We start from the raw sequence: 14,788 nt of genomic DNA, 5'->3' as shown, positions 1-14,788 counted from the left end.
TTTACTCATTTATTTTATTTATTTACTTTGCTTTTATAATGCATAGTTGCAAAGATAGAAGTGTTAGCTTCCCACAATATTTAAAGTGGTAACTTATATAAAGAATGCCTAACTAGTTTCATTTTGTTATGTTTGAATGTTATGTTTAAGTGAAATAACGGTCATATTATAGTAAATCAAATTCATTTAATTAAAAATAAAATGGTTTAGAAAAATTTGGTACCTCTTTAAATATTTAAGAAAAATCTCTCGTCTAAATGGAAGATGTTGATATTGATTAAAATATGATGGATTTATAAATAAATTAAATAGTTTTTTTTTTAAAAAAATAATCGTTTTTTTAGAAGATTTAATTAACATAATTAAAATTAAATTTTGATTATGTTTCAAAAATTTGCTCATTTTCTATTTTGATAATTGCGTTAAAATTGTCTACATGAGATTAGCGAAGAAAGGGAAATCATAAGAAAACAAAATTAATTTTGAACAAAAAAGGAAAAAATTCACAGGAAAAAAATAAATAAAAAAAAGCGTAAAATTAAAAAAAGAGAAAAAAAAACTTTTAATGAAAATAAATCCCTAACACCTTTTGATTAAATAAATGCACACATATGATCATTAACGGAAAATAGTTGATAGAAGTAATAGTATATAAAAAAGGAAATATTAGATTGACACTTAAGTTTTCGCCATTCATTAATATATATATATATATATATATATATATATATATATATATATATATATATATGAAATTTGTGATTTTGTTAATTAATTAAAGAAGTTATATTTTCTTTTAAAATTATGTGCACATTTATGAACTTTACAATTCAGAAATATTTTCATAAATCAAATTTATTTTTAGATAAACGACTTTTTAAATTATCTCCAGAAAAAATTTCGATTCTTTAAAATAATTTCAGAGATAAATACGCATGAAATTTGAAATTAGCATTATGTTACCAAACTTGCAATACCAATCTCCAGTATAAACTACCGACGAGTTCGCTCGTGACGAGCTCTGATTTAACGAGAACGAAGCTATCGGAAATACTTGGTTAGTTCAATGTTATGCTATTAGAGTAGTGGTCCCCGAGCCGCAGACTGGTACCGGTCCGTAGATTAAATAATACTGGATCAGGCCGCCCAAAAAACTTAGAGAATTAATTTGAATTTTATTTATTGTGGTGTATTTCTCTCTGGCTTGTGAGACTTTCCGCCGACGAGAGCTTTACCCTGAGATTGATAATGTAGCACTTAAATCCTTATTGCTTGCTATTTCCGACAACCTATTTGCATGAAATGGATTTTTCGGCAGAGACAGCAGCCAAAAACGAAACAGAATAAACTGGGCATAAGTAACATACTTCGGTTGTCATTATTGCCGCCAAATGGAACCGTCTCATTGCAAACAAAACAACTGAATAAACTGGGTATAAGCAACATACTTCGGTTATCATTGTCTCCAATGTACCACCAAATGGAACCGTCTCATTGCAAACAAAACAACTGAATAGACTTGGTATAAACAACATACTTCGGTTGTCATGTCCGTTATTACCGCCAAATGGAACCGTCTCATTGCAAGCAAAACAACGGAATAAACTGGGTATAAGCAACATTCTTCGGTTATCATTGTCTCCAAATACCACCAAATGGAACCGTCTCATTGCAAACAAAACAACTGAATAAACTTGGTATAAACAACATACTTCGATTGTCATGTCCGTTATTACCGCCAAATGGAACCGTCTCATTGCAAACAAAACAACTGAATAAACTTGGTATAAACAACATACTTCGGTTGTCATGTCCGTTATTACCGCCAAGTGGAACCGTCTCATTGCAAACAAAACAACTGAATAAACTGGGTATAAGCAACATACTTCGGTTATCATTGTCTCCAAATACCACCAAATGGAACCGTCTCATTGCAAACAAAACAACTGAATAAACTTAGTATAAACAACATACTTCGATTGTCATGTCCGTTATTACCGCCAAATGGAACCGTCTCATTGCAAACAAAACAACTGAATAAACTTGGTATAAACAACATACTTCGGTTGTCATGTCCGTTATTACCGCCAAGTGGAACCGTCTCATTGCAAACAAAACAACTGAATAAACTTGGTATAAACAACATACTTCGGTTGTCATGTCCGTTATTACCGCCAAGTGGAACCGTCTCATTGCAAACAAAACAACTGAATAAACTGGGTATAAGCAACATACTTCGGTTATCATTGTCTCCAAATACCACCAAATGGAACCGTCTCATTGCAAACAAAACAACTGAATAAACTTGGTATAAACAACATACTTCGATTGTCATGTCCGTTATTACCGCCAAATGGAACCGTCTCATTGCAAGCAAAACAACGGAATAAACTGGGTATAAGCAACATACTTCGCCTATCATTGTCTCTTATTACCGCCAAATGGAACCGTCTCATTGCAAAGAAATAAACTCAGAGTTCTCATTGATTTACCGTTCGAGTGAATTAAAATGTTAAATCATTTTATATTCATTTTTCTATGCAACAGTATTTTTTTTAAAGCATGTTAAATGTAATTAAATTAAACTTATTAAATCGAAACAATCTTAATTATACACTCTTTATAAGAGAATTAATCTTAATGGCATTATATTTTCTAAATTGCTCCTACCCTCATCCCCATATTTTAATGTATAGGTCAGTGGTCAACTTGCAAAATTGGTTCTTGATAACAGTTGTTAGCCTAGACAGTTGGTCAACTTGCGAGGACGCTTAACTTGTCAGATTTAACTGAAAGGGAGACGGGGCTGGTGTGAATATTTTTTTATAAATTTAAACAGTTATCTTTATTTTCCATGAAGCATAAGCTAATTTTGAAATATATAATTTTCTAATCACCTTTTTTATCTTAAAAGAAAATGTTTTTGTTTGGGCTAGCTCCACAGTACTGGGCTAGCTATAAGTACTGTCTCTATTATATAGCCTTAACAATTTTTATTTAATTTAATTTTATGTTAAATAAGTTAATTTCTTCGATTTTATCTTGGGATTTTCTTTGAAAGTTGAATAACAGCGCTTTGAAGTTTTATCAAATGTTATGTTATACTAGTATCCGATTTGGTAAATTAGATCTACAATCATTTTATCCACCCTTACTTATAAACAATTTTAAAAAATATATTGGACCTGAGTTGTTAAATTGCTAAATTGAGCAATCATTCTTTGCATAAATTGTTATTACTCTGCCACTTTAAATACTGTAGGAATCTATAACTAAAGTTTTTTTGTTTTTTTTTTGACTATGTAAGTATTAATATGCTATTAATAAATGAACTATATTACAGAGCAACCAAGAAATGAGTGGTATTATCAGGAAGCCTAGGTCATCACTATAACTGATGATATCACAGACGATGTAGTTGCCGGACTATCTATCGCTTACATAACCTTTCCTTTGTGGTTGACAGATTTTTGTTAGTCTTGTGTAAATATGTAAATAGTTGTATATATTTTCTCTATTATCTTCTATTTTATTACACCTGCGTAAAGGTTAATATGGTTATGTTTTAATCTGGTTTATTCTCAATTTCGTTTAATTTCCTAGCAATTTCATCATATGTTCAACCGACCGCATAGCTGCCAACTCTTCCATTTTTCCCGGAAGATTTTATTTTCATATTTAAAGTGCTAGCGAAATTCATGTTATTTCACTAAACTTTTTGAATTATAATAATAATTATAAATCAGTTTGATCACCACTTCATATAAATAATTACAACAAATATATGAAAGCATATTAGTCCTTACGACAGCGAATTTCAGCTTGATTAAAATAAAAATATATTATTGAGGAAGGTAGTTTTTCGGCAATTGTTTTACTACCACTTGGAAAACCCATTCTCGAAAAGAGTGAATGTTGGCAGGTATGCGACTGATTTCCCACACATGACATTACTATTTGGTTATTGGTGCACCCCTCCCACTTCACGTGTCTTAAAAATCTGGCGAATCAGTTAATGCTGCAGCGCACTGAGATCTGAGCTAGGCTCTAATGAACTATATTAGAATTATGCATAGATGCCAACTTGCTTCCCTTTTTAAAAAAATTCTTTCCACTGGTAACGAAATTTAAATTATTTTTAGTAAATTATTTTTCAATTTAAGTAATTTTTCCGCCCTACACATTGTGAAAATTCAGAGTATATGATTTAAAATTCAACCTAATGACAACCATCGCTTTGTGACACTCATAAAAATTAAGCGTAATTAACCTCATTCTACAAGTCAGTGGCGTGCCAGCCGGGGGGGCAGAGGGGGCAATCGCCCCCTCTGAAATTTTAGTGAGGGGGCAAACAATATATTTCGCCCCTCCTGAAATTTAAACATTCGAGAAAATAAAATCAAGTAAAATTCCGAGTAAAAAATAGTCAAAAAGTAAAATTTTAGAAAAAAGTAACTTTTTAGTTGAACTTTGTAGCTATTTTCCAAGTAAAAAACCTAATTTTCCTCTAAAATTAAAGTAAGAGGTTATAATAAATATGAAGGCAAGAAATAAATTTAGGTAAAATTGGTAATTTTTGGAAAAAACAATTTTTTTTTTTCAATTTTGAAGCTATTTTTCAAAAAGAAAACCTTATTGTCTTCTGAAATTTAATAAAAGGGCCTATATTGCGTTTCACCCCTTCTGAAATTTAGACATTCACAAAAATAAAGTCAATTTAAATTAGTAAACTTAAAGGAAGAAAAAAACTTTTTTCAACTTTGAAGCGATTTTCTAAGAAAAAAACTTTATTTAATTCTGAAATTTAAATGAAGGGTGAGTAATGTACTTCGCCCCTCTTGGAATTTTGCCATTCGTGATAATAATGTCAAGTTAAATTGATAACTTTAGAAAAAAATAACCATTTCTTTTTCAACTTTAAGGTTATTTTCGAAATGAAAAATTACTTATTTTACTGTGAATTTAAATTGAGGGGGCGAATAACGTGCTTCGCCCCTTCTGAAATTTAGCCATTCTTGAAAACATAGTTAAGTTCAATTTGTAATTTTAGAAGACGAAAAAGAACTTTTTCTCAACTTAGAAGTTTTTATAAAAAAATGTAAGAAAAAAAAACACTATTTTCTTTTGAAATTCAATTGAGGGGGCGAATAGTGTGCTTCGCCCCTTCTAAAATTAAGCCATTCGTGAAAATAAAATTAAGTTGGTAATTTGGAAGAAAAAAAAAGAACTTTAAAAAAAAAAAAAAAAAAAAAAAAAAAACATTTTTTTTTTGTCTTAAATTTAATTGAAGAGGCGAATAGTGTACTTAGCCCTTTATAAAATTTAGATATTCGTGAGAATGAAGTCAAGTTCAATTGGTAACTTTAGAAAAAAAGATCCATTTCTTTTTCTACTTTAAAGCTATTTTCGAAATTAAAAACTTTATTTTACGGTGAATTGAAATTGAGGGGGCGAATAACGTGCTTCACCCCTTCTGAAATTTTGCCATTCGTGAAAATAAAGTTAAGTTAAATTGGCAATTGTAGAAAGAAAAAAAAGAACCCTTTTTCAACTTTGGTTGTTTTTTTTTTTTTTTTTTTTTTTTTTTTTTTTTTTAAAGCACTATTTTTTTCTGAAGTTTAATTGAGTGATATTTAGACATTAGACCCCTTTTAATATTTAGACATTCATGAGAATGAAGTCAAGTTAAATTGATAACTTTAGGAAAAAAGCACTATTTTCCCCCCTTTAAAGCTATTTTTTAAGTAAAAAACTTTATTTACCTCTGAAATTTAATTGAAGGGTGAAAAATGTGCTTCGCCCCTTCTGAAATTTAGCCGTTCGTGAAAATAATGTCAAGTTAAATTGATAACTTTAGAAAAAAAGCCCTATTTTTTTTTCTACTTTAAAGTTATTTTCGAAATCAAAAACTTTATTTTACTGGGAATTTAAATTAAGGGAGCGAAAAATGTGCTTCGCCCCTTCTGAAATTTAGCCTTTCGTGAAAATAAAGTTAAATTGGTAATTTTAGAGAAAAAAAAATTTCAACTTTAAAGTTTTTTTTTAAACATTTTTTTCCTCTGAAATTTAATTGAGGGGGCGAATAGTGTTCTTAGCCACTTCTGAAATTCGTGAGAATGAAGTCAAGTTAAATTGGTAACTTTTGAAAAAAAGTACTGTTTTTTTTTCTACTTTAAAGCTATTTTTGAAATTAAAACTTTTATTTTCCTCTGAAATTTAATTAAAAGGCGAATAATTTGCTTTGCCCTTATTGAAATTTAAACATTCGTGAAAATAAAATTAAGTTAAATTGGTAATTTCAGAAAGAAAAAAAAACTGTCTAAAAAACTTTCTTAAGACAAAGACTTTTTTTTCACGTATAACTTTCAATATAATTAAAAGAAAATGTCATCCCAACTTCATCTCTTTTGCCCTTCCCTGGCGGAAAGAGTAATAAAATGCAACCTTCACTGATAAAAATTGGTTTCAAAGCCACCCCTGACTTTCAACAATTTCCTTTCCACCCACTTTGGCATATAATTCTGGTGGCCAAACCCCCCACAAAGACAGTTATTTGACTCCTCAAAAACAGCCACCTCATGTTACACACTGTGGGTAAAAGAACTTTGCTTCTTAAATTTTCATTTTTATGGCCTTTTGCTCCTTTGTCCTCTTTTTAAAATGTCAGATATCCACAGAAACATATCTTATTTGGATATCTCTTCGTAAATCGTCTCAAACAAGCAATTATCTAGATTTTCTGAGAAAACAGGTGTTTTAAGCTTTTAAGGGATCTAAACTGGGCAGAACTTGTTGACATTTTCTCTGGTTTGGTCTTTTTGTGATGAGACATTTCTTAGACTAACGTAAATAAACGCTCTCTGTTAAATTTTTTTTTTAGCTCTTTTAATTACATAATTTAGGTTACCAATTTCAAAAGAAAGCATATTTTTTTATTTTGTTTAATTGTTTTAAATTATTTGGTTGTTTTTTTTTTGTTGTTGTCGTTATTTTTTTTACATCAGTTTGATAAATTAAATAACAAGGAAACGTAAAATAGATATCGAAGGAGGTAAGCAAATGTTTTAATTTCATTAAATTATTTAATGCTTTAATAATTATGCATTTATGTACTATTTGAATTGTTTCAGATAGTTGTTCGTATATCAAATACATTTAAATAGTACATTAGTTAATGATTTTACCGTTTGTTGTTGGTGTATGGATTAGTTTATGTTACGAATTTAATTTTTTTTAATTGTGAAATAATATTTTGAATTCTTTTTACTTTTAAAAACTTTGTTTTTATTCGAAAATGAAATTCAACCTTTAATTTTTTAAGAAAATCCTAGTCAATAAAAAAATAATAAATAAAGTACCTTGAAATAAAAAATTTGTTTTCGTATTTTCGATTATTCTTTCAACTTTTAGGAGGTACATTTTAATATCGGTTCCTTAAGATCATCAATGCCTTTATTTTATTGAAATTAATTTTCTTCTGCTCTTTTGGCACAAAAGTGATATTCATTGCAGATTAATATACTAAAAATAAATAAATAAAAATGACCGAAAAACTATTGATTCTAAAAACAGGAAAATAACACGATTGAGAATGCATCATATCAGCTCTGAAAGGTGTTTTTCTTTTTCCTTTTCCTAATTTTTTAAATTTACTATTTTATTTTTATCTTATATGATAACTAGTATTATTATATTATGTATATCATATGATTATGTAGAGCAGAACTCTAACACCAAATCTGTTATACATTTACTCTCTCTCTCATGTGAAATAAACCAATCAAAAAAAAACATTATACACCAACAATAATTGTCGTTTAAATAATAATTTTTATTTTAATACAAACAAATTAACTACCATTTTTATTTTAAACAATAAAAATGTTAAAAAATTATTCTTTATAAAAAGCTCATTAAAAATTTTCATAATATTTTATTATTCTCAGTAATAAAAACTTTAATTAAACAAAAAACTTATTTTTAAGAATGGGGCAATATTGGAGGGTAAAACACATTCCGTAACATTGGAGGGGAAAAAATTATCCGCGTAATTTTTGTAGTCTTTTTTTTTTTTTAATCATAATTTCATAGGATGCTAAAATTGTGTTAATTAACTTTGTGAAAGCTTTTTTCATGAATATTTCTTCTGAATTTAAAGTATTAATTTTCAAAAATTTTAATGCTGAAATTATAAATGCTGTTGATGGAGATTAAAAAATTAATGCGATCAATACTATTGTAATTCATCATTTCTTAAAAATGTGAATATTTCTCTTTATCAATTGAATATTTTTATTTTCCGTTTTAAACATGACAATTACGTCTTAAATCCAGATAAATTAAACTGGAACAATATGAGAAAAATACTACACATAAAACTACTTAAATTTCATTTATTTTTCCGCATTTTGTGTTATATTATATGTTATATATGTATGTATTATGTGTTATATATATGTGATTGTGTTATATTTTTGTTTATTTTATTTTTCTCTTTAAAAATCCGAAGCAAATAAAATTCGTTGTCAAGACAAGCCATTAAAAAGAATTTTTTATTTAGGAAAAAAGCTGTATAACCTTTTTCTTTGGTATTATATTTGCTTTGGAATTTCAAATAAATAAATAGTTCCCTGTCATGATTGTTTACTCCTTGTCCAAAGAATACCAAGGTTTACTCATATATGACGTCGCGAATATATATATTTACATGCCTTTCTGATCAGAAGTTTCAATAGGCAAATTATTCAAAAAAGAATCTTCTTTAAAATATAGCCATATTTTTAGGTCCCTGTACACACTGGAGTAACGTAACTTTATTTTTAGCTCGATGTTAATTATATAACTGCTGAATATTTTTTTTATAGTGGCTTTTTAAAAGGAGAGCATATGTGATACATAAAACCGTAAAATTCCATCCAATTTCTATAAAAAGTGTTGAAAATTTTTAATTTGAAATCAATAAGTAATTTCATTTTTTAAAACTATATATTAAACAGATTCAAGAAGTTTTATGAAATTGACACTTCATGACTTGCATTATAATTAGCTTGTTGACTAGGGATACTTTATTTAAGACTTTTTATGATTACTTTATTTATTTAATTTTAAGTTATGAGCTTCCATTGCCCATAAGTGATATATGCGCCAGTTTTATAAACTTAATTTATACAACAATACAGATATTTACTAAAATTGTCTGAAAAATTAAGTTTAAAAATAATAATAAAGTAATAACTTAGTTAATTAAATTAGCTCCAACTGTTATTATTCTTTTTTTAATTTTACAGTATCATTTAATCTAATACGTCATATGGTAACCATATTATATATAGACAGAGCTATACTTTCTTAAAAGTTTACATTTTATATTAAATCCATTTTTTGATTTTATAAAACCTTCGAAATACAATTTTCAGTGTCTGACCTGTTAATTCCATCATACCTGTCTTTCTGTATACCGGATAATAATAATAATCCGAATTAAAAATTAACTTCAGAAATTTTTTTTAGAATTTTGAAATTTATGTACAAAAAAAAAGTTATTTCTTATAAAATAATTTCAGAAAGCTAAAATTATGCAAAAATGAATATAGAAGTATGCACCAAAGAAAAAAATGGGATAATTCATTTTAAGATTTCGTCTGAAAAAGAAGAAAGAAGTCCCTGGGCAAAGTAGAAATCGGGAGCCATCACCGATTTTATAGTTAATACATTCAATGTCAATTTCTCTTCTACTAATCAATTTTCAGGATCTCTTAAAACGAAAATCTTCGCTTAAGTTCCAATTGTTCATGCGATTTCCTGACAATTTTGAGGAATCTCAACTAAAATTATTAATTGTAGCATTTAGAAGAAGCAAACACATATTCATCGTCGACATTGACACCCAAATCTTAAAAAAAAGTTTAAAACATTGCTCAATTTCATAAAGAATTATTAAAATAATTGAATATCCATTTAGTAGTAAATTATATTTAGTTTTTTTTTTGCATCACATTATTTTTACTAGAAAAGCGATAAAAACAAAGATAAAAGAAAGCTATTGTCTTTTCATATTCTTATTGGTCAGTTAAATGTGAAAATTTACGGAACATGTACAGAAACGGCTAAACCGTGCAAACACAAATTATTATTTTGTTCAAAATTAAAAGTTATTTCGTTACTTGAGTGGTGAGGTTTAGCACTTTCTTGTAATATCTCGCATGCTCACGCACTTTTAATTTTTGATTCTGTGCAGTGCAGGTAATAATTATTTATGTACGTGAACTAGCAAGAGGCTAAAGTTTTCTATTTTGTAGCAAAATCAAACAATGTATTGAGCGTAAATAAATAAATAAACAAAGCGAGCACTCTTAGATCAAACAATCGCATTTTCATAGGACTCAATTCGGATAGTTCGGGAACCTGACTTTAAATATGCGAAATAATTAGTGTAAGGGTAGACGATTTTAAGAGTCAGGAAATTTCCCCCACGAAAACGTACTTGCTTTGAATAAACTTTTTCAATCAACGTATGCAGATTCTTGACCCTTAAAATAATGGGATAGCTGTAATCTGGAAGGAAAAAAAACAGTTCGACAATTTAGTCAGAGCAGTTAGAGCCTTTTTATGTTTGCGATTTGAATATTTTTGTTATACACAGGGCCGACGATTCTAAGGTTGTTCAGTGATGATCAGTAATCTTTTAATTTATTCCTTTTTTTCTTGTGCGTCAGACATAGTTTAATGCATTTTTTGCAGGTATACCTGGCTCAGTAATTACGATTTTTTTCTGACATTATTTACTTTCTATATTTAGTCATGTATTATTGAAATGCTTTTTCCGAACATTTTAATTTTCAAACTTCGTAGTTTACTTTGATTATTTGTCAGTTATTTTTAAAAATAATTTTTTTTCGGATTTTTATTTTCTCTATAATAATTTCTATTCCTCTGTCCTTGTTATTTTTCAAACATTTTTAAGCTAAATGGGAATTTTTGTGATTAATTTTGTGACCAGTAACTCTTTATTCTCATTAATAAAATAATAAGTCTTAATAAAAACTATGTTATAATACAACAAATTTTTAATAAGCACAGCAAATTTTTCAGATTTAGACTTTGTTTAGTTGTAATAATTTTTTTAGATTTCATTTTTATCGAATTTTTGCTTTTACGCTTATGTTAATGATATTTTTGTTAATTGTTTTCTCTATATTTTGTTATAACATTTTAAATTCCTTAAATATATTTCATTCAATTTATACTTGAAAATTTTTAAATATTTTAAAAGTATATAACATACTTTCCCAATATCATTTGGTTTTTCGAAAGATTCTTTCAAATTTCCATTAGTCTTTTTCGCTCTACAATTTTGTTTCGAATAGCTATAATTCAAAAAATAATATTGCATTGTTAAGTTAAAAAAGCACGTAGCCTCTAATATACAATAAAATTTTCGGTTATAATTTTATAATGTGTTTAGATTATACTTCTGTAAATGAGAAACATATTTAAATATGGCGAGCTGGAAATTAATTCCTTCATTTGTTTTAATTTTTTCATCCCTAGTCCTTTATCATGAAAACTTAATATGATAAAGTTAATTCTACTTCATTAAATTACTGCATAATTATATGTTTAAAATTGTATTTTTTTCTTTGTATACATTTTAAGCTTTAACTTGGAATTAACCAGAAAAATCAGAAGACTTGTTAAAATTCAAAGTCATTTTAAAATAAGATTTAATTTTAGAAATCAATCTCTTTTACTCCTTCATTTATTTTAATGTTTTTATACCATGTGCTTATCATTAAAATTACGATAAAGTTAATTTTCCATTTTTTTTGTAAACTGAAAATTTATATTCATGATTAAATTCAAATCTATGCTAGAATCAAAATTTAAATAACAAGTTATTTTTAATTCAATATGTTTTTGAGGAGCGAAAAACCATTCTATGTCATTATGATTAAAATGTATCGACAAAATGTATTGCTCAGCATTAACAAGTTTAAAGGAGTAAAATTACAAAATTCATTAATTAAATTTTTTACATTTTACTGCACTTTTTTTCTTTTTAATTAGTTTCGGATTGATAAATTATTTTTTCTTAACTAAGTTGGTGTGGATGTAATAGTTAAATCATCGTTGTCATAAACAACGGAAATAGTTTAGATAATTACAATTAGACAAATTGCAATATTAAAATAATACAACTAACTTTAAAATATTAAATCAAGCAAAGCTTATGACTTTGCATTGGCTCGCCCCCCCCAGTCAAAAAAAAGTTGGCACGCCACTGCTACAAGTTATACGTTTTAATTCGCTACCAATTTATTAAAACTTCTACAGAAAACGCCTGATTATGTAAATAAACTATTTCATAGATGATTAATTGCATTAAAATTATGTTTTTATATTTATATAGCAACAAAAAATTATTAATACTTATTTTTCAAAAAAACCATTAATACTTATTATTAATTAAATCGTATTTTATTTTTATTTTATAAATTAACGTTAAAAATCAATAATAAAGGACAGCTGAGAGGTATTAATAGTTCGTAACTTAGGGGTATTTCATTATAATTGCTTTAAAAAAAATGATGAAATTTCATTCATAATCTATATTTTTATTAAAAATAAAAAAAAAACCTTAAAGTAAGTTAAATCAGTAGTTTTCATTAAGCTTGAAACTATACAAAATTCATCAAATTTAATAAATAAAATTTTGAAAAAAAATCCTTAAAAATTTATATTTTATAAAATGTTTCACTTTTCTAAATAATTACTCTAAAAAACGACATGATAATAACTAGCCAAGATTATTACCATATTAGTTGTATCCGAAAATTTTTTTTTTTCTAAGAACACTTTTACATTTTTCTAAGAACCATGGAAGACCTAACAACGATAAATTAAAATAATCTAAAGTTGCAATTAGAATAAAAATTAAAAAATCATTTTTTCACCATTTTTTTTTTATTTGTTATTTAACTTTCTAGTGTTTTTGTCTTCATAAACTCAACATAAGAGAGTGAGAAACTGTTTTGTCAATTTTGCAAAATATATGGAAAATTTTTGGGTGATAAATAGCATAAATATTCCGTGTGTCTCCCTGTCTCCTACTTATTTTTTTTTTTTCGTCGGTTGACAGCTGATTCAATCATTGGATCTAATAAAATATGAAGGTGCTCCATTCTTTATTTTGCACATTGTACATTGGATTTTTTTCAGTTTTATACTTTCCAACACATTAAATATAAATAAAATTCCCTTTTGTTAAAGTTTGTAAGTAAATCGAATGCAAATTATTGGGGTTATTGTATATTTCATAAAAATCATCTAATTATATTTAAATTTTTTTTACTTCTTTACAGATAAGAAACGGTTTAAAAGCTAGAATAATTTTTTCACTTTTTTCCCCCTTTTTTTTTGTTGCTTTTTTGCGTCTTGATGTTCTTATAAACTTCCTGTCCTACACTGAAACACTAAGTTGCACTAAGACCTAAGAATAGATGTATATTTAAGAAGCCGCTAATTGGTGGTTACTAAAGGGTATAATATAATTGGTTACTTGTATCTGGTTAAATTAATTATTGGTTCTCAGGAATATTTAAAATAATAAACGTCTTTCGAAATTTTTTAATTGTTTAAGTGACCTGAACTCATATTTCTTTAATATTCTAAAGTTTATGTTAGTTTATGATAGTGAAACTCAGCTAATAAAGTCTATGTTAAATGCATCCAAGTACAACTGCATATAAAAAAAATCAATATATAATTTAATCATACTTACGGCAAAAAGCAATAAGAATTAATTCTGCATTAATAATGTTCCTCGTTGTGATCGTTTGGCATAGAATAATTCTTTCTGCGAGAACAGTGAAATAAAAAACGATAATGCTCAGTGTTCGAAAGAAGTGATGAAAAACCATTTTTCAACACAACTCAACTCGTTTCCTTTTCTCAAGGGAGATTAAAAAAGGAATGAAAGCTAGACCAGCAGTTTAGGCCTTTATTCTTTTATTTTTATTCGTTTCTGAAAGAGACAGACGATATAAAAATGGAAATTGCCTCCTTCTGTCCACTCCACTCCACTCTTCCTTCAACTTTATGGACTGTCCAGAGGCTTTAGATTTAGTTTGGAACTTTTGGAAATAATGCTATGCATGAGTCCCTGACATTTTCAAAACACTTATGAGGAGTTTACTATAAAATAAGGAAATAAAATGAAAATAGCGAATAAAATTGTAGGAATGCTTATATTATTTTTCGAAACTTAGAATTTCTTTATATGGTTTTGTCTTTTTTTTATTTAGTTATTTTGCATAATTATTTGTTCTAACTAAAATTGTTTTTGGAGATAAGTTTTTAGCTTCGAAAATTACATCAGTTCTATGAAACTTTTTCTGTAAAAAAATTAAAATTCGAAACACCTGAAGATTTCGACAAAAATTTTAGGTATTGTAAGTCATCTAACTAATGCGTGTAAGAACTTTTGTCATCCAACTAAAGTTCTTGTAAGAAAACAGACCTGTAACAACTTTGCACAGAACGTTTTTACAAAAAAGGAGTAAGAATTAGGTTAATGATATAGGTAATAAAGAGATTAGAAATCCAATTCCGGTTGGAAAAAAAAGAGGTGTTGAAAAAAACGAGAATTATTACATTTTTCTGATGTGCCATGTAATTTTTCTTAATAAGAATTTAATAACTAATTTTAAAATATTAAATGCTTTTCTGGTTTCACTGCCTGAAAAATTTTCTTCAGATGTCTTTGGGTTTCGTTTAAGTTTTTCTGTTA

At 27.3% G+C, this 14,788-nt stretch overlaps 1 protein-coding gene across 1 annotated transcript in view; it reads right to left on the bottom strand.

Annotated features, from left to right (window-relative positions):
• Positions 1-14,050, bottom strand: part of LOC107444760 (uncharacterized) — a 28,975-nt gene extending 14,925 nt beyond the window's left edge. The window contains exon 1 of the mRNA XM_087151132.1: positions 13,781-14,050. Within this exon, the coding sequence (XP_087007258.1) occupies positions 13,781-13,919 (139 nt within the window). The 5' untranslated portion in view covers positions 13,920-14,050. The remainder of the gene's footprint in view (positions 1-13,780) is intronic.
• Between the last annotated feature and the right edge of the window lie 738 nt (positions 14,051-14,788).

Source organism: Parasteatoda tepidariorum, chromosome 9 (genome assembly GCF_982258835.1).
Source record: "Parasteatoda tepidariorum strain Cologne lab strain chromosome 9, Ptep-v5.0, whole genome shotgun sequence".
Taxonomy (NCBI): domain Eukaryota; kingdom Metazoa; phylum Arthropoda; class Arachnida; order Araneae; family Theridiidae; genus Parasteatoda; species Parasteatoda tepidariorum.
Note: the sequence above shows the minus strand (reverse complement) of the source record. Positions and strands in the feature narration are given on the sequence as shown.